At 40.0% G+C, this 21,768-nt stretch overlaps 1 protein-coding gene across 1 annotated transcript in view; it reads left to right on the top strand.

Moving 5' to 3' along the window:
• LOC129724109 (ankyrin repeat domain-containing protein 50) overlaps positions 1-14,780 on the top strand; it is a 28,903-nt gene extending 14,123 nt beyond the window's left edge. Inside the window, exons 2-8 of the mRNA XM_055678747.1 lie at positions 6,004-10,208; positions 10,461-11,814; positions 11,876-12,181; positions 12,240-12,526; positions 12,596-12,797; positions 12,862-13,147; positions 13,208-14,780. Coding sequence (XP_055534722.1) covers positions 6,345-10,208; positions 10,461-11,814; positions 11,876-12,181; positions 12,240-12,526; positions 12,596-12,797; positions 12,862-13,147; positions 13,208-13,397 — 6,489 coding nt within the window. The 5' untranslated portion in view covers positions 6,004-6,344 and the 3' untranslated portion in view covers positions 13,398-14,780. The remainder of the gene's footprint in view (positions 1-6,003; positions 10,209-10,460; positions 11,815-11,875; positions 12,182-12,239; positions 12,527-12,595; positions 12,798-12,861; positions 13,148-13,207) is intronic.
• Positions 14,781-21,768: the final 6,988 nt, after the last annotated feature.

Here is a 21,768-nt window from a genome sequence, read left to right as displayed (position 1 = left end):
AATTGTGTCAAGATATTGTAGATGCCGGAACGGGCTATCCCGGCGTCTACAAAGTGCCGCACGATGTCCGTTTTTGACGTGGCGGGGTACCGTTCTTAAAATGCGCACACTACTGAACGGAGTAGCTTCACTTTTTTCGCCATCACACTGTAGAGATGGTCGGGTACGGGTATTTTTACCCGAAACCCGTACCCGACCCGTACCCGACGGGTTCGGGTCGGGTTTCGGGTAGCGTAAAAAAATATTTTACGGGTTCGGGTCGGGTACGGGTAATTTAAAAAGCAAGGCTTCGGGTTCGGGTCGGGTACGGGTTTGAAAAATTCTCAATTGGTCGGGTACGGGTCGGGTACGGGTAATTTGCTTTTCGTGAATTATGAGAAATTAATTTTTAACATTTCAAACCTAGGTGTTTTCTTATCGTCAATAATCGGAAAGATCGAACAAGAAATTGCCCATTCTCACTCAACGAGAGATCGGTCAATACCTATTCTGACAGTTTTCGGCAGTGTTTGCACCAAGAAAATGACATCATGCTATCTCTTTCTAATGTGAAAGTCAATAGTTCTTCCTGCAACCATTTTGAGTTAAATGGAATTTTTGCCAGGCTTTTTTCATATTTGTGAGGAAAACCGCGGAGCATTGCACAGTAAGGCAACTAAATACAAGGGCTGGTTAAGTAAAAAAAGTGTGGATAAATGCGACAAAAATATGGTATTTACTTAATTTTGGTGTGCTGAACACCAATCTCCATTCCATTTTTTATTTGGGGCCGTCCATAAAGCAGGTGACCTAATTATTAATGATTTTGGCACTTTTCCCCTTAGCCACAGGGCGTTCTCCTCACAGAAACAAATTACGTAGCTTTTGCACAACACCTCAAATCAACCAAATTTTGCGAAAAAAATTTTTTTTAAAAAATTAAAACAAAATAGGTAATACATACAAACTAACTACGAATCAACTTTTTCTTTGACACCAAAAAAATCCAAGCTATCATTGAAGCTGTTTCAAAGTAATGAATTTTTTTAAAAAAACGGGTCAAAAAACGTCAGTATGCCAAACTTCGAAAAGTTATAAAAAAACAGATCTCATGATATTGCACCCACATTTTGGATTTAGGCACTTGAATATTATAGCAATAAAGGAAAAATATTATGAAACAGCTGACGTAAAATAAATTCAGGCGGATGGCCATCGATTCTCTACTGTGTTTGGTACGAATCAAATATGTATATTAGATTTGACAGCGATGGCATAGTCTTTGTTTGCACTGTGACCAGGTATGTACAGAAATATCTGTGTTATACCGATTTTTAGATTGAATCGATGACACCGAATCTGTACTAAAAAATTACAGGTTTTTGGCAAATGCAAATGAATTATTAAATTTTTCTCAAGTTATAAACAATATTAACTTCGACTTTATTATAACATTAAGATTTCAGGTTGCTGCGATGTTCACATGAAACTCGTCGCTTTTTTAACTTTACCAGACATGCACTTTTCATAGTGGACCTCTTCCTTATAGTGGACCATCCGCCTGGAACTCTGGGTTCATTAACATGCGCTCACATTCACACTCGGTTTTTGTCTAACTCCGGCCATCATCTCGAGAAACCACATATGACAATTAGTGCATATAACGTGCGAGGTACCCAGGTATTTTGAAAAAAAAAAAAAAAATCCAGGACGGGTCGGGTACGGGTCGGGCTCAAGCAATTTCGGCGTTGTTTTCTTTCGGGTACGGGTCGGGTACGGGTAGTTGGAATAGATATTTTTCGGGTTCGGGTCGGGTACGGGTATTTTAAACAAACCAGACTACGGGTTCGGGTCGGGTACGGGTTTGAAAATTTTCGATTAGTCGGGTACGGGTCGGGTACGGGTAACAAATTTCCCATACCCGACCATCTCTACATCACAGTTAGAGTTTGACTGATAGAGCTGTCAATTTTTTTTTGCTAACTCATGGGTTATTATGATTGATGATGTATGAGTAGTTTCGTCAGTGCGATCAAAGGTAAACCCATGAAAAATTGGCAATTTTTGTCCATTTTTTTATCGCAAACGTTATCCTCTTGGAAAAGATGACGTCCGTCACATTTTTCGAATTTCTGCAGCAATATCTCTGGATTATAATAATAATAACGGGTCAAAATCGTTAAAAACCTGTCCATTACATTGAAATTCAATAAGGTGTTATGAGGCAGCTAGACCTTTCATTTGACACTAATTTTGTGGAAATCGGTTCAGCCATCTCTGAGAAAAGTGAGTGAGTTTAAGTAGTCTTCGTAATATGTATCTTTTCAAAGCTGGATTTCACATTTTAAAACATAACAGGCAAAGTAAAAGTCCGATTGTAAAAAAAATCTATAGGGTCTTATGGGGCAACTAGACCTTCTATATGACAATGATTTTGTGGAAATCGGTCCAGTCATCTCTGAGAAACATGAGTGAGATGAAACACTCTCCAGAACACGTTTTTATAAATAACTTTTGATGCACTCTGATGCTTTAATCTATATGAAATTCAAAAGTTAAGGGTTTTTTTGGTAGCCCGCTCATTTGAAACCAAATCGGTTGAGTAGTTTCTGAGATAATAATGTTTCGTGATTTTTACATTTTTAAACATAACCTCTAAACTAAAAATCCGATTACATTTAAATTGAAAAGGGTCTTATGGGGCAACTAGACCTTTCATTTGGAACTAATTGCATGAAAATCACACATACACACACATACAGAAAGTGCTCAGTTCGTCGAACTGAGTCGAGTGATATACGACATTCGGCCCTTTTGACTCTTTCATACCTTTAGTTTTCTCAGTGATTGCTATACCTTTCCAGGAGAAAGGCAAAAACGAATTTTGCTGCCAAATTTAATATGGCGGCCACCAACTTTGATGATTTTTACCTTTCTCCTAGAAAGGTATAGCAATCACTGGAAAAACCAAAGGTATAACGTGCTCTTTTATTGTAATTCATACTTTACAACATTTCTCTTCAGCAGGGCCCTAGCGTGGTTGATAACGTATCCGCCAACCACGCTCGACGCCTGGGTTCGAATCCCACCGCCGACATAGGGTGTCGATGGGTTTGAGGTGGCGTGATCCACTCACAACCAACCCAACTGGTCTAGATTCAATCCTAGACGACACCGGGAGATTTTCTGAGGCGAAAAATCTCTGGGATCACGCCTTCCATCGCATTAGGAAGTAAAGCCGTTGGCGCCGGTCCGTTAATAAACGGGTCGTGAGTTAGGGTCCTGGGTGGAGTCGCCTCCCCCGGGCGTCGGTGATTGGCACAACAACAACAGTGGTGGAACTAGACCGACGGAAAATAAGCGAGAGTAAAAAAAAACATTTCTCTATCTGTTGCTATTACCGCACGCCCAGGACACAAAAAAGTTTTTGTTAGAAAAAACTTTTTTTCCTTAGAAGTGTTCACTTTGATTTGTTGAGAAGAATTTTAGGTACCTTGAATTAAAAAGAAGCCAAGCCTTGGTGCTGCATTCCGATTCGGAACTTGACCTTCTGTTTATTTATACGCAGACTTCGCAGCCGACTGTTTAGTGTACTGGACAATTGCGGGGCTAGCGCTACAATCCTACTGACACTAACAGTCTCCCCAAAGCCGAGACTCGAACCTACGACGACTGACTGGCTTGTTGGGCCAGCATCGTACCTCGAGACCATCTGGGATGTCCCTGAATTATCTAGGGGTAAACAGGGTAAGACCGCCCTGCGGGGTAAGACCGCCCAGTTTTACTACCAAGTTATAAAATAATTGAAAAATTTCTTTAACGTGTCTATTACAGTACAATTACATAACATTTTGCACGTTTTTCTGTTTTGATAGTGCGCGAACGGTCGCAGAAATAATCAAAAACAACCTTTCAGCTGGCAACCAGTCAATGCGCTATTGTTTTGCGGTAACGGGACTTAAGGTTTTTCTGTTTAAAAATCTATTGTTTTGTTCGTGAATATACGTTTAATCGTTTGCCTGAATCTATCTTCTTTCGGAAATATCGAAGGCCGTGAGTAATCTTGTAAATGTTCCACTGGGGGTAAAGTCGCCCACTATACAAGGGGTAAAACCGCCACCTATACAACTGCTTGTTGTTTTACTTCAAGACCCAAATGCCTCGACACTACAAAGGGAATATTTACAGGATCAGTTAAGCAACTTCAAGCCACATAAGACATCGATGTTAATCGACCATTTTCGATTTGGTTGAAGCTTATTTATTAGTTATTAAAAATTATTATTACTATTATTATTATTATTATTATTATTATTATTATTATTATTATTACTTATTTTTGAAAAAGTCAAACCTGTGTGAAAATGGTGTTAATGAACCAAAATAATTTTAGAGCCAGGACGGTTTGTTTGAATGGTATGACGTCTCCGGCAGAATTGAAAATAGTAGTTTTTTACTTCCGAAAAAAGTACACACTCTAAAAAAATTTAAAGAAAAAATATAAAATGGAATTAAAAATATTTTTTTTTCAAATTTATTTGAAAAAACATGTTTTGGCCTGTAAAATCTACAAAAGGTAAGCTAAAATTTTATGGTTGTTGGATCATGGATAATAGAAATATTATTGGTCACATTTTGTGAAGAAATTTTTTTTAGACGGTTTGTTTGGTGTATAGTGTCGTTGGTAATTTTGTTCTTCAAAAAAAAGAGCATAGAAAATTGAAAATATAAATAAAAGAAATCATAATTATTAGTATTTTTCTATGCATAATAAGTCTTCAAAAGAATTATACAGACAGGTTTGATGAGTTTTAAATTTTAGCTTAAAGATAGGTATATTATGATTTCAATATCTTGAAAAACCCCAATTCTGAAAAATCTATTTATTTTGAAAACCAAAAAAGGTTACCTAAACATTGATTTGAACTTGAATAATCAGAAAACAAAATAAGTTAAAACTTAGAAAAAAAATTTTTATTTCAGATTTTTCACAGTGTATATTTTATTTAAAAAGAAAAAAAAATGCCATCTACATCTTTGTCAGAGACACTATACCGATAAAATCAACCGTTTCGGCCCTAAAAATATTGTTTATCGTCAAAAAATGGTGGGCGATCTTACCCCGCTGGTGGGCGGGCTTACCCCGCATGAAAAAGATCTGCACATTTTCAATGAATTTTTAAAATTTAAAAGAAAGCTGGAAAATAAACAAAAACATTTCAGTTCTTATTTTTTAAGATCGGGTATTGAATAGAAAAACCTCTTAGCGAAGAAAAAATGAAATTGCAGCCGCAACTTTTTTTTCTATAAAAAGAATTGCTTAAGGGGGCGGTCTTACCCCGCTTACCCCTATATGAAAACTTATTTAGTTAAAAATCTGCGAGGACCAGTTAATTCAAAATCATTTTTCGTTTTTAAAATGCATTTTTTTAGTGTAGGATCTCAAATTCAATTATTAAAAAAAAACTTCAGTGTTTTTCATATGATAGTACAGATGAATTTGAAAAAAAAAAACAAACGGAATTGATCAGGGTAGTAAGGCCTAAAACCTTCGAAGTTTTATTGAATTGAGAGATTTCAATACACACCAGACAGTGGCGTTTGTTATGCTCCAACCATTTTTTTTCGGTGGTGATCGCTAACGACCGAGCGCGCCGCGACGGATCGCAAAACAGCAGCCGGCGGCCGTTTGATTTCGGAAATAGCGAAGCACCATTCTTTTAATGTCTCGATGATGATTGTTATAGCACTACCAAGCACATAGTCCGCCTTCTAAACAGTCGCTTCCACCGGTAGGCAGCCACATTTTGAAACTGCTCGCCACCGTTCGTTCTCTCGTTCGCATTTATTGGCAGTCCCAGTTTTTTATTAGTAAACTTCGGCATAGAAAACTTCTCTTGAATGAATATGATGTAACCGCGGGCGTCGAACGTTATGTTCCGTCCCTTTATCGTCGTCGTCGTCGTACTGCAATGCAACGTTTCTCACAGCACTTCGTTTTGGTCTTTTCTTGTTTATTTATAGGATAAGAGCAGCAACAGCAAGCAGCCGCCGACTGACTAGAGTGAAGTCACTTTGCTAGGGTAGACCGCAGTTCTAGAGCCGAAAGAAGCAAAATGACCTATTAGCAATCCGTTGGCCGGCTAAACGTAAGGCAAAGAGAAAAAGATCGAATTGAGTCCAGTGTGCTGATTGATGCTCAAACGATTTAGGCCGTTTTTTTTTCTCATCAGTACCATGTGGAACTTTAAGTAAGAGGACAGCAATAATGCGTATTTAAATAAATCCAGTTTGGAGAATCAATTAGTAAACCTATAAACATATATATTGGTGTTGAAGTGAAGCCTAGAGCTGGAGCAAGCGATATGTCATCGTCGATGGATGGTAAAATAGCCAACGGGAAAATGAATACCGATGACATCTACGAAAATTTGCCCTGTCACGAGAGGCTACGTAATGGATCAGGTGGCGGTGGGGGCAGCGGTGGTTTTGACGATGGTGAAACAACGAACGGTGCTTGCACAGCGGAGGACGTGAATGCCTCGGGGGGATTTGTTAGCCAGCAGCACAATTCTGGCGCGGAAAATAACAACAAAATACAGAACAATTTAGCCATGCACAGTAAAGACAGTTTGTACGCGACGCCACTAAAAAAGTCTGAACGGCCCCGTCAGCAGCAGCAGCAAGGTGCTACCCCCAAGGGGCGTCCACCGCTACCGACGCCAACTAGTGGTCGTGGCATCGGTGCTGCGAATATTGACGATAACCTGAACAACAGTAGCAGCAATGATCGAGACGTTAAAATAATTAACGCTGAGTTGGAAGATCGGCGAATACGGGATTTTCTAAAAGATACAACTCAAATGCACAAAAAAATCGAACTGCATAAGGAGTATCAAATTTCTAACTTCTCTTACTTAGCAAGGAAAGAGCATTTTGTTAATTTGGTACACCAGAATGTACTGAACGATTCATTGAACTCGGACTCTGCAGCTCCAACAGAGCCAATCGATCAGCCCCTGCTCGGTTATAAAACTTTGGCCAATGAGGAAGAGGATAAAAACCTAGATCTAGACATCAATGAATCGCTGAACGAGTTGGAGGCAAGGTGCAACGAAAAGCTAGAAATGCTCACTAATCTGCACCGAAATCGTTCGGCTGAACGAAGTCAGGAAGATAACGAACAGCTAGATATTGATCCTCCATCTCTCAATCCTCCAGTCAATCCGAAGCCATTGACCGGCATCCCACCGATTAATGGTAGAACTGGAAATCAAAATACCACTGGTCATATTGGCAAGGGAGTTGAGTCATCCGTGAGCTCGGAAATCAATGCTTATCTCAACCGGGAATGGGTTCTGAAAAAGGTTGCGATGTGTTTGGAGCAGCGTGCTTGCAAGAAACCAATTCCCGTTCCACCAGGTATGACAGATCCGGGTGAATGTGTGCCGCCTCAGAGTTCGAGTTTCTTCCCACGAGCAACATCAACCCACCAGGCACCGGTTCGTGGCGCTGATTTGCCCTCACTAGGTTATTTAGTACTCGGTTCCAATGGGTCTGGGAAAACATCGATCTGCAACGATATCATCGAAGGTAGCACCGGAACCAGAGGGATGCTAAACCGAAGGCTGCTGGCATGTTATTTCGTAAACTCGCAAAACCCAGAGTGCCATAGTCTCAGTATGTTCATTCGCAGTATAATACTGCAAATCCTCAGCCATTCGAGCTTTGTTTGTAGCAGCTCGACAGTAGTGATCTCGAATAATGCAACGACTCCATCAAATGATCTCACAAGTGATAAACCGATTGAAGTGAATCTAGAAGCATCGGTAATAAGCAGCAGTAATGATGCTTTACCGGAAGCTGATCAGCAACAAATTGCGCTGGCAGCGGGTGTAACGAAATCCGACGACAAAGATGTAGAATATGATAAGGAACTCGAAGAGGTGATTCTTTCGGAAATCAAACTTAATGAGCGAGTGGCGGAGTTTTGCTCCAAGAAGAAAGTTTGTCGCCAGCAGTCGGAACCGGTGGAAAGCCTAAGCCGTGATAAGGAACAGCCTAACTATCCGTACACAACGCATCCACCGCTGCTGAAAAGTGCTCCAGCAGCGGGTGGCAAAAAAGTAGAGAAACAGCAGAACAATATTTCCAGCCCTGGTAAGACGAGAGGTTCCAAAATTCCGGTGGCGATTGGCAGTAACATTCGATCACCGACAAAAACACCCAGCCCGAAAGAACCATCACCAACAGCGGAACCAGACGAAGAAGAACTATTAGACGGTGCCGGTGAGGGAATCGCTGATATAAGCGACATCAAGCTGGATGATGAAATCGCTCGCGAGATCAGTGAGGACGTTACTGTCGAGATAAACGAACAAGTGGTCAGCGAAAAAAGCACTCAAGAACAAGAGGTCCCACAGGAGGAGGGCACCAATCCACAAACCCCCAAAGTTGAATCAACTGCTGCAACGGAAGTGAACATTCCTCCACCGTTGCCAAAGTCGAAAAATTGTCGACAGATTATTGCCGATGGTTATTACGAAATGCTGCTTAGCAATCCCGACATTTTCGAGTCTATAACGGTGGATAGTATAGAGAAAAATCCGGATGACTGTTTCAAGAAAGCAATATTGTTTCCGCTGCTGGAACTAAGCCCACCTAAGAATGCCTTGCTGCTGTTGATAGACTCGATCGATGAGAACTACATACAAGATGGGAACCTGATTTCCACGCTCAAAGGTAAACAGGTTACAAAGAGCCGCAATATCGCGGAACTGCTTTCCAATCATATACACCTGATGCCCAAGTGGTTATTCGTGGTGTGTACGGCTAAAAAGCAGAACAAAAATATTACTAAGTTATTTACCGGTTTCAAGAAGCTTACGCTGGATGACCTACGCAAGAGTCACGTCGTTAAGGACGTTCAGCAGTACATCATCAATAGACTGAACACGGACTTCCGTGGAATTAATCTGACCAAAGATATTATCGAAAGTCTGAATCAGCTCTATATCAAGTCGAATGGATGTCTACTATACCTGTACAAGGTATTGACGGGTATCAAGGAGAACTTTTTCACCTTCCGGGAGATTAAACTGATTCCATGCACACTGAACGGCCTTTATCTGTACATCTGTCAGAAATCGTTCAACAAGAAGCAGTACAACAAAATACGGCCTATCCTCAATGTACTGCTAGTGTGCAACAATTACGTGGACAAGTTTTTTCTCTACAATTGCCTGCGTACCCACAACTACAGTCTCGACATGGAAGAGTTCGAGAAGCGACTCGATTTGATGCGTAATATCGTGGAATACAGTCCTCGCAATGTCTACGCGCTGAAAATATTCCACAACTCTTTTTGCGACTGGTTGATAGACGTTAAGTTCTCTACCAAGAAGTTCCTGTGCGATCTCAACGAGGGCCACATTATGGTCTCCATGTACTACACAATGGTCGCGGATCAATTGTGTCCGAACAAGTTACGCCTCTATTTATATCATTTGATCAAAACCGGCGAATATCTGACCAACAAAAACATCAACCTTGATCTGCTTCTGATTCTGTTGGAAACGAAATCCAATCTGAGTGACTGTTTCTACACCAATCTCCTAAACTGTTGTGCTCTGTGCGAAGATGAGTGCAAAAATGACGTTAATTTAGCGTTACGTACTCGCACGATGCTGGAGCGTTATCTAAATGCCGAGCTCAATGATGAATTCACCGGATTCCTAAACGACTTCTTCAAACCGAATCTACCAACGGACTGCAAAGTGCTCAAGCTGCTCATTGAAACCGGCATCAACAATGCCGACACTGTTATGTCTTGTGAATCGTCTGCCATCAATTCGCCGGTTCTGTCGGATCGTTCGCAAAACATCGACTCGGAGCTAGCTGAGCTGCTGATCTCGAGCGAGAAAAGTTGCCAACAAGAACTGCAGAAGTCGATCAATATCGAACTTCAGTGCGGTATGGGTAAAGGGGCTGGTGCCATGGGAATCGGTCCGGCGGCAATGGTGTCTTCCGATCGGTACGACGGCCATGAAGTGGATCGCTGCGAGAGTGGAGTTGCCGGAGAGGGCAGTGCCATTGGCGATTCCAAGTCGGACATTCAAAATGATCGCGTTCAGTACGATATGTTCGATTCGGAGCTGCACAAGGGCAAAGCCCTTATTCACATACTGGCGAACGAAGGCAACCATACTCTGCTGGAGAGAGCGTTGAATGTAAGTATCATCAAACTTTAGAATTTCAGTCCTTTAAGTCAATGTGTTATGGAGTTGCTAACAATGAAAGTAAACTCAATATAAGAAAGTAAAAAAATTAATGAAAAACCGAATCATGTATGAAATTTACCAAAAACTTTTATAGCATAGGTTATTTACAAACAACAGTAGAACAAAATTAGCAAATCTGTAGTAGATTTACTTCACCCGTTAAAGACAAGTCGATTGAAACATTTCTCATAATAATTCCAGGCCTGCAAGGATCCAATTGATCTGGAAATCGAGGACCTGAATGGGCAAACTGCACTCAACATAGCCGCCCGTAACGGCCACATTGAGATTGTGAACCTTTTGCTGCGTTACAAGCAATCGCTCAATGATGGAACCGGACGTTTCCGCAAGATCGACGTCAATCATGCCGATCGCGACGGCTGGACTCCGCTGCGATCGGCTTCTTGGGGTGGCCATACCGATGTTGTGAAGCTGCTGATAGAAAGCGGCGCCTGTGCGATCGACCGGGCTGATAAGGAGGGACGCACTGCGTTGCGTGCTGCCGCCTGGAGCGGCAATGAAGACATTGTGAAGATTCTGATCGAAGCGGGCGCAAACGTTAACTCGATCGACAAGCAAGGCCGTACGTCGTTAATCGCAGCATCCTATATGGGGCATTACGATATCGTGGAGATTTTATTGGAGAACGGCGCAGATGTGAATCATACAGACCTAGACGGGAGGAATGCGTTGTGCGTGGCTGCTCTTTGTGGAAGCTCGGGATATAGCAAAGTAATTTCGACTTTGCTTGAGTATGGTGCCAACACCGATCAGACGGATAATGAAGGAATGTCTCCGTTGCTGGTTAGTTCGTTCGAAGGGAATTCAGAGATCTGTGAACTGCTTCTGGAAAACGGAGCTGATCCTGACATGGCAGATCATATGGGAAGGACTCCACTGTGGGCAGCCTGCACTTCTGGGCATGCACACGTGGTGAAATTACTTCTATTCTGGGGTTGTGGCATTGACTGTATGGATTCGGAAGGCCGTACAGTTTTAAGCGTAGCTGCAGCGCAAGGTAATCTGGAAACTGTACGACAACTGCTTGACCGTGGATTGGATGAAACCCATCGCGATAATGCTGGATGGACGCCCCTACACTACGCAGCTTTTGAGGGCTACGCTGACATTTGCATTCAGCTGCTTGAATCAGGCGCGAAAATAGATGAATGTGATAACGAGGGGAAAGCCGCATTGCATCTTGCTGCTCAGGAAGGGCATAATTCGGTACTGGAGGCTATCTTGAACATTCATCGGCCGTGCATCGATCAGAGAGCTCACGACGGAAAGACGGCATTCAGACTGGCTTGCCTTGAGGGCCATTTCGAATGCGTTCAGACATTGTTGAAGTTTGGTTGCGACGTGAACTCGAAAGACGCCGATTCACGAACCACGTTGTATATTTTGGCACTAGAAAATAAACTGAAGGTTGTAAAGTTCCTCTTGGAATATTCGAACGCGGACGTAAACATTCCGGATAGCGAAGGTCGAACGGCTCTCCATGTGGCTTCTTGGCAGGGTCACGCCGAGATGGTTAAGCTGTTGATAACTTTAGGTAATTGTTTTTATTTTTTTAATTTTGTAATATTCTCGATAAGAACTAACTTATTTTATAGGAAACGCCGATGTCAACGCTATGGATCTTGAATCGCGCACACCTTTGCACTCTTGTGCCTGGCAGGGGAACCATGAGGTCATGCAGCTGCTGCTGTACTATGGTGCGATTCCGGATCATGCCTGCAAGCAAGGTGCAACGGCTCTTGGTATTTCTGCCCAGGAAGGACACGAAAAATGTGTTACCTATTTGCTCAAATACGGTGCCAACCCGTACAAATCGGATCACTGTGGCCGAACGCCAATCAAATTGGCAGCGAAATCGAACCGTAATAATGTATTGAGGATTCTGGAGAATTACACGAAAAGTAAGAACTTCGCTCATCTGGTAACGCGATTCAAACATTTTTAATTTTAACTTTTCAGACGACCTGGATGGTGGTAAACTGGTTCATCAGAGTTTAAGTCTCAAATCCCCGGATGAGTGTCCGCAGGCATCCGCACCAATTCACAACCCTTCGCCGTCAGGTCCCTTCCCGAATCCGAATCTACTGATGCCGAACCATACGATGAATGGTGGTACTGCGGCAGCTGGCGGTAGTTCCTCTACCCAGAATAGTAACTTCTACGAAAACACTATGCAGTCCGATAACAGCAGCCTGCAGAAGCGAAAGAGCGTAATTTCTAGTCAATCCACTGGCAGCAGTAACGAGGTAGGTTTTGGAAGAGGCTTTTTTTGTATTTTTTTGGATGAGTCAACTACAGCAGGTTTTTTCTTACAGCAAGCGCCAATGTCGTTCACGCAGCAGCTGCAGAAACATTCTCGTCACCACAACTCGAAATCGCATCACATTGTACAGCAGCAGCATCAACCGAATCACCAACCGTCCACCGGAAGTGGCAGCAACAGCAATAGCAAGTACGTTGGAACGAAAAAACATGCACAAATTTTACCGAATGTCGAAGAGTATCAGGTGAATATAGGTAACAAAATAGCAACAAAATACATTTAATACGTTGGTTCTAACCATGATATCATAATTCGCAGCTTCCAATATTCGAATGAATCCGAACGATGCCGATCTGTTCGATTTGGGGTGCATGTCGCCACTGTATGCGACACCACCACATTCGCCTAGTAGTGACGTCAGTTCACCAGGACAAAATCAGCCGCCTTCCTCGCTGGCGTTACTGGGCAAGCAGTTTGAAGAGATGAACATCAGTTTATCGAACAACAGCACGATTATGAATCCTTCGGAAAACAATCATTTTGCTAGGGATACTCATATGCGTATCATTCTGGGCAACAATCAGAAGGAACAGCCGCAGGGAGGGTAAGTTTTGTGATAGTAGCGCTTTCACGGGCTCCTATTAAATGTTTTGTCCTTCCACAGAAAATCATCGAAACGTAGTGGTATTGCTACCAACCCAGCTATGCGGCTTATACGCAATCGAATCGATTCAGCGGCCCAACTGATTCGACGCACCAACAACATATTGAGTAGCAGCGGCAGTGGCCAAGGCTCCTCCAGCATTGGTGTCAAGTCAGGAACGTTTCAGTGGCGCAAAGAAAGCCAAATGTAAATGAAAAAAAAAATCCATGTTGTGCAAACAATTCGGCTGGTTTGCTTGGAAGGTATCTCTAGGGTCCCACTACCAGAGCTACGAAAGACATGCTAAACAATCAATTATCTTCAGATACCCACAAAATTGCAGAAAGTAGTGGCACTAATCTAGAGCAACGTGATCGCACATACTCTAGAATAGCGTTTTTTGCGCACATACCCAACAGTTGAAATTCACTCAGCCTAAGTTATTCTGCTAGTATTTTAAAACAGTAACTATTCTCCTCGTGTCATAATATTGTTTTAGACACATATTACATACATGTTTTGTGTACTAAATTTACGTGAACACTAGGTCACAACTTTTACATTACTTTTCTCAATCCGTGACTATCGGTTTAACTGAGTTTTTTTTTCGGAAATCCTTAAATCTCAAGACTCTTTTCTAACGCACACTGTTTGACTGCTTTATTGTTTCGTTCCCCTTCAGCCTCCTCGTTATTCTATTTAAAAAAAAGCTCATTGAAGTTGTGGTAGTTGATATACTGAAAAATTATCGATTAAATAAATCAACACTACTCAAAAGTAATCTAAACGGTACATTTCATCGTGAAGCAAATTAAACAAATAAAAAAAAGGAAAAGGCACGCTGATTTGTCATAAGCTGGCTATCTGGCAGATATGACCATGTCAAGAAAAATAGTTTTATGACTGTATACAACACAAAGTAGAAGAAGAAAAAAAGCAACCTGTACAAGCAAAAGCAAAGTGAAGCATTTAACTTTAGAGATTCCATTATCGGAGTAAAGCTAGCGTAAGCAGCGCTGTAGAGGCATGTATAAACCAGAATGAAAGTTTTCTTCCTTCTATTTCGAGTATTTAATACTTTTTATACCTTTAATTTAAAAGCATCGAAGCGCGCTCCTAACAAAGCTTAAATAATCTTCAGTACGATTACTTTATCTAAGCATTCTAGTCCAACTTATTTAAGTTTACTTCGCCGTACTATGCAAAAGCGTTGCACCAATTTACACAGGAAGCAAGTGTGGCGTTTTGTGAAACCTAGGGCATAGTGTGCAAGTAGCCTCAAGAACGCCATAGCGAAGGGAATACGCGCTCCCTTACGCCACAAGCATTTTATTTATTCAGTATACATTTTTGTCCGACATTCATGCAGTGCACTCGTGTAGCAATATAGAATCCCGGTCCAGTAGCCGGTCGCGTGTGTGTTCCCGGCTCTGATCGGGTCGAAAATGAACTGACTTTAGAAAGGTGTCAATCTGTGGAGAGTATTTATTTTTGTTCTGTTGATACCCTTATTTTGGCATAACGTACTTTTGTAGAGAAAAGCTAGTTGCAGTAAAGAACAAACTGAAATATATAGTAGACATTTTAGAGATCACGCAAAGAACCAAAGTGATTGGTCCGAAATTCCATACCGTTTCTCGGTGTAACCTTTACAGTATCAACCGTTATTAACGGGGTTCCCGGGTACCCACAAATTAAAATTTTTGTAACTCTTGCGATTTTTATCCGATTTCGATAGTTTTATCTCCAAAAGATTCAATTGCTTATCTGCTTTTAAATAAGCGTTAGTGCACCGAGAAAATTTTTATTCCAGGAAATCCGGTTCAAAGTACATAACATTACTTCTACGGGCCATTTTTATGGTATTGGGTGTTATCGTAATATGCCCCCAAAATGGTTGTTCCGGAACAATTAAATAAAACAAGATCAAATTCCATCCAATATGGGTATTTTCAGATTCGGGATTATAACCAGAGACCGGAACAACGTTACGAATTTCAAGATGGCGACTTCCGGTTTCTGGAAAAGAACTAAAAATGCTCGAATACCAGAAAATATGGGTATTTCCGGAATCGGGATGATGTCCACAGACTGGAAATCCAGACACCATTTTAAAATTTAAAATGGTGACTTCCGGTTTTCAGCAAACAGCCAAAATTCAATGAATTTTCCCTCATATCAGTATCTTTGGAATCGGGATGATATGCAGATATTTGATGAAAACGACCCCAGATGCCATGTTCCATTCCAAAATGGCGACTTCCGGGATCTGGAAGAGAACCAGAAATGGTCTAATAACACTCAATTTTGATATTTTCGGAGTCGGGATTATGCCTAGAGACCGGAAATCAACTTTACGCGTCATTTCCTAATATAGGGTAGTGATTTCCGGTTTGTCTGGTGTCGTTTACAGGTCTCTGGGCATCATTCCGATACCGGAAGTACTCATACTACGTGGTACTTGGTAAATTTTTTATGTGTTTCGGAAACCAGGAATCGTGGAATTTTAAATTGGCTTCTGAAGTTGATTTTCTGTCTCTGGGCATCATTCCGATTCCGGAAATAGCCATATTGGGTCGGCCATTTAAGGTTGGTTTTTAGAAAACGAATGTTGCTATTTTGGAATTCAAAATATTGTCTTGGGTCATTTTCAGGGAATGTTCTAAGGTGTTTTATCCTATACAGATAATCATCTTCAAACATACTTTTTAAAAAATCTTCTTACATTTGATATAATTTTTAACATTTTTAAACGAAGTGCACGGAATAAGGAGCTGCACGGAATGAGGGCGCCTCACAGTAAGCTTCGACATAAACATACATTATATAGATCCTACAATCATCCTATACGTTCAATGTCACTTAAAAATGTTTAGAAGCGCAGTAAATTCCGTAAGTACCTAACGTGCGTAGAATCGGATTTAGTTGTGCAGCTGCCCGGAAGCCGAGTAGCTTATGGGGCTTATTTTCACTTGCCAAAATTATTTCAATAAAGGAACATGTCATACAAAAATATATGTTGAAGAAATGTTATAAAAGAATTGTGGTAGTTTTACTTAAATCTCAGTAACACTTCAATGACAATTTTTTTCTATTTTATTTTTTTTTCATTTAGTCATGATTCATGAAAAGTGAACTTTTGTGAGTAAGGGATGAAGTTCCAGAAGCCATGGCCTTCTTGGACCCGCCCTAAATACGGCAATGCTGATGCATTTTGTACAGTACTTCTATAGGGTTAAGCGGGGCAAGACCGCCCTGTTAAGCAATTCTGTTTATAGAAAAATAAGATGCAATTTCATTTTTCTTCGGAAAGAGGCTCCTCTATTCGATACCCGCATCTAAAAAAAAGAACTGAAATATTTTTGTTTATTTTCTAGCTTTTTTTTCAATTAAAAAAATGCATTGAAAATTTGCATATTTTTTCATGCGGGGTAAGCCCACCATCTGCTGAGGATAACAAATATTCCAAGGGGCCAAAACGGTTGATTTTAGTGTCTTTGGCGAGGTTGTAGATAGTAATTTTCTCTTAAAAAAATACACTGTATAGAAAATCTAAAAAATATTTTTTTTTCTAAATTTGAACTTTTTTCGTTTTTTCATTATCCAAATGAAAAAAACGTTCAAATCAATGTTTAGGTAACTTTTTGTGGTTTTCATAATAAATAGATTTTTCAGAATTGGGAGTTTTCAAGACATTCAATTTATAATATACCTTTGAGCTTAAAATGAATATTTATTAAACCTGTTTGTATGATTTTTTCGAAAACTCATTATATATAGACTAATAATAATAATTGATTATTTTCTCATTCCTTTTTTAATTTTTTTATATATATGTATTAATTTTTTTTTTTTGAAGAACAAAATTACTATCATAAACTTTACCGACGACTCTACACATTTAATAAAAACATTTTTGTTCGGTAATTTATTTTACAGTATCGTATCTGTAAAGCACGACAATACCAAAAATCGGATAAATTTCAATTTTTTCATGCCTGTTATTTCAAATTGACAGTGGTGGGCACCGCTAATCGAAAATTTAGCGACGCTAATCGCTAAGCCGCTAATCGGAAAATTTAGCTCGATAATCGCTAAACGCTAAACGCTAATCCCACATTAGCGGAACTTTCGCTAATCGCTAACTTATTAATATGTAAATAGTCACATCGCTATATTTATAGCTCGTGTTTTGTATGTTTTGGACGGGGACGGGACACGAGGCATATGGATGCTAGGCATATGGATGTTAGGTATAGTATGCTAGGCATACAGACGCGAGGCATAATGGATACGAGGCATACTTCCAAAAGGCATAACGGACGCGAGGCCGAATGGACACAAGGCCGAATTTACGCGAGGCCGAATGGACGCGAGGCCGAATGGACGCGAGGCCGAATGGACGCGAGGCCGAATGGACACGAGGCCGAATGCGATGTTGTACGATGTAGTTCAGGTGTTAATAGTTTCCTAAAGAGTTTAAGTTGGGTATAATACTTTTCTTGAAATCATGCGGCGAAGACGCATAATCGAGGGCAAGGAAACGAGGCGGCACTAAGCCGCCGTGGTTTCCGCAGTCCGAGCCGGCCGCCGACCCGCCGTCGGAAGCGGCGGCCTCTCGCACCCAAACGACTGATCTACTGGTTTGCTAGGTCTACTCAAACAGAGTTTTCTTCCCTTAGTTAAGTCCGAACGAGCGGTAGCGAGTAAGGACAGCATTCGCTCGAACAGCGAGTCGGCCGAAGGGCGCGGGTGTATTGCTTTCCAAATGACACTTTGAAGCGAAATACATGTTATTGAAAGGAGGCTGTGATGATGATGACGATAATAACATTCCGCATCACTTCCCCTTGGCCTTGTGTCCTTTTGGCCTTGTATCCATTCGGCCTCGCGACCATTCGGCCTCGCGTCCATTCGGCCTCGCGTCCATTCGGCCTCGCGTCCATTCGGCCTCGCGTCCATTCGGCCTCGCGTCCATTCGGCCTCGCGTCCATTCGGCCTCGCGTCCATTCGGCCTCGCGTCCATTCGGCCTCGCGTCCATATGCCTCGTGTCCGTATGCCTGCCGTCCATTATGCCTAGCGTACTATGCCTCGCGACCGTATGCCTCGCGTCTGTATGCTTAACGGGGTGTCATCGTTTTGGACCACTTTGATCTTTTATGGTAAAACGAACGAAAACAATTACTTTTTAGAGCTATTCACAATGAGAGGTTCACAAAACGGTGTTCATACTTGATTTTGTAAAAACGATGAATAACAAAAGTTATTCTCCTTGCATTTGAAATAAATACTTCTAGGGATGTTTTCATAAAAATTCAATTATTATCTGAATCGAAAAAGTAGAACAAAAGTTGTCATAATTTCAAGCGCATTGCAATTTACAAAAGTTCTTGGTGTCCCGAAAATTCAATCTAGGCCTTGAGTTTGTTCTTCAAAATGCTCCTGTGGCTTGTACGATATCTGGAACTCCATTCTAGGGTAAAAAGACTGACATGCACTTGTGTCGTAAAGTGAGGTACTTTAGACAATTAAGACAATTGAAAGTTGTTTGAATGAAACGTTCATCTTTCGAAGCAATTTACGTACGCCATCAGCAATTTAGTTTTTCTAATAGTTCTATCGTCGCTTCTCTACAAAGTTTAGCGGATTAGCGATTAGCGTTTCATAGGTCAAATTTTTAGCGACGCTAACAGTTTCGCTAACTAGCTCAAAAATTAGCGAAATCGCTTAACCGCTAACTGAATATTAGCGTCGCTAATTAGCGATTAGCGAATTAGCGGAATGGTGCTCATCACTGCAAATTGAATACCCAATCAGTAAAATTCTTAATATATTACAGTATTCTCTAAAAGCGGCACTAAACTTCGGTAAACATATGGAACTACCGGATTCCGTAACATGTTTTACCGAAATCCTTAAAGCGTATAGTCCCATCCTCCAAATTAAATAGCAGTATAAACTAACGCATTTAATTCTACGCCTTTTACAATAAAGTCTACTTGTTCTTTGGATTTTTATCAACTATACCCATCAGTAATGAACTTCGTAGAAAAGTGGGATCAGCTCGAACCAAAGATTTTATTGAAATATCGAGAGAAATTTAGAGATTTGAAAAATGGTAACTTTTGTACAGTATAATTACAATTTCCGTATTGAAAAGAGTATTTCAATTGGCAGATTTTTTACGAGCTTTAGCAATAGTTCGCATCAAAAGTCCTTCGCGTGGTTCTAAAAAAAAAAACAAAAATGCTAATTCTAGAGAAAACCCTTTGTATGGAATCGTTAAATGGAAAAAGGTAAATTTTCTTTAACACACGAGTGTTTAAAGATTACAGATGAGCCATCCAAAACACTTCAAGTTCCATTCATCGTGGTTCGAGGACAATTTTTAGATGACTCTGAAGACTGTGCCATATACTGCCGGTGTGAATTAGTGACGACAGTAAACCACAAGTCAGCGTTCAAGATTTTATTGCAGCTCTATTTAGTATTTAAAATTGCGCCTAGTCCATCTGATTAACATTTCTTTCTTTTTTCTGGGAAGCGATTTATAATATTCAACAAGGCCTGTAATTTGTATTCTTTATTTTTTGTTTTAATAAATGATTTTAATAAACGCTCAACCGAAAAAAACGGTTGAATATAAAAACAAACCTAATTTGAATTTTACTGAAAAACTGAAATTAATCCGAAATTCCGTTTTTTTTTCAGTACCTTCAGTAGGAAAAATCATTGGAAAATACGTATAATTTTTTAAAGTTCACGAGATCATCGGTACATTTGACATTTCAGCTCTGCAAATTTTTTCGGTAAATCAAAGATTTACAGAACGATTTACCGAACGTTCAGCTGTTTGAAATTCGGTAAAACTTTACCAAATTCGGTGTTTTTTTCTAAGTGTGTATACTAATCAAACAACCGGCCAAAAAATTTCTTTAGAAAATTTTAGCTATTAAAATTTTTATTGCTCCATGATCAAACAACCGCCAAAGCTCGGCTAAATTTTTGCAGATTTTGATGGCAAAAACATGATTATTTAGAAATAGGTTTTCAAAAATTTCTTTTCTAGCTCCATTTTTTATCTTTTTTTTATCACAATCACTGAAAAAACCAAAGGTATAAAAGTGCTCCAAAGGGTCGAGTTTCGTATGTCAATCGACTGAGTTCGACTAGCTGAGCATTTTCTGTATGTGTTTGCGTATGTATTCAACGCTCTCCTAATCTCACTCGATTTTCTCAGAGATGTCTGGACCGATTTACATGAAATTAATTTCAAATGAAAGGTCTAGTTGTCCCATAAGACTCTATTGAATTTTATTGTAATCGGATTTTTAGTTTCGAGGTTATGTTTCAAAATGTAAAAATCACAAAACTTCATTATCTCAGAAACTATACAACCGATTTGAACAAAATTGGTATCAGAAGAACGGGCTTATTTTTTGAACCATTTGTACAATAATTTTATAATGATTGGACATGTAGTTCAAAAGTTATACAAAGAAACGTGTTTCAAAGACTGTTTACACTCACTCACTTTTCTCAGAGATGTCTGGACCGATTTTCACAAAATTAGTGTCAATTGGAAGGTCTTGTTGCCCCATAAGACCCTATTGAATTTTATTGTTATTGGACTTTAACTTTGTCCGTTATGTATAATAATGTGAAATCAGGCTATGACAAGAAACATGTTTCTAAGACTGCTTGAATTTTGTTATAATCGGACTGTAACTTTGTCTGTTATGTATCAAAATGTAAAAGTTATGAAACTCCGTTCATTTGATACCTGTTTTGATCAAATCGGTTGTGTAGTTTCTGAGATAATGGAGTTTCATATCTTTTACATTCTGATTCATAACAGACAATGATACAGTCCGATAATAATAAAATTCAATAGGGTCTTGGCAGGCAACTAGACCTTTCTATTGCAACTTATTTCGTGAAAAACGGTCCATCGATCTCTGAGAAAAGTAGGTGAGTTCAAGCAGTCTTAGAACATGTTTCTTTCAATAGCTTGATTTCACATTATTATACATAACGGACAAAGTTAAAGACCAATAACAATAAAATTCAATAGGGTCTTATGGGGCAACAAGACCTTCCATATGACACTAATTTTATGAAAATCGGTCCAGCCATCTCTAAGAAAAGTGAGTGAGTTTAAACGGTCTTTTTTTATTGAGGAATTTGTTAGTAGCTTAAGTATTTATGATACATATTAGTAAATAATGAGTATGTGTGTCCAATCACAAAACGTGACTTCTCAACACTGTTAGTAATTAGTAATTTTAATTGTGAGGATTTGTTTGCTTTCGCAATTAGGACTTATCATTCGCAGGGATTTAAACCTACTTGTCAAGAAAGGAAAGTAAACTTACAACTAACTTAAATACTAACTTATTGGCTATAAAGAGAGCTTATCGTAGCAATTGAGGATTGCAACGAGTTTTGTCGAAAATTGTTAATAATTTTATTTGGCATAGCTTCTAATGGTTCAACACCAGTAAAACAGTCTTTGAAACACGTTTCTTTGATAACTTTTGAACCATATGTCCGATCCTTATGAAATTATTTTAAAAATGGT

Source organism: Wyeomyia smithii, chromosome 1, assembly GCF_029784165.1.
Source record: "Wyeomyia smithii strain HCP4-BCI-WySm-NY-G18 chromosome 1, ASM2978416v1, whole genome shotgun sequence".
NCBI lineage: Eukaryota > Metazoa > Arthropoda > Insecta > Diptera > Culicidae > Wyeomyia > Wyeomyia smithii.
Note: the sequence above shows the minus strand (reverse complement) of the source record. Positions and strands in the feature narration are given on the sequence as shown.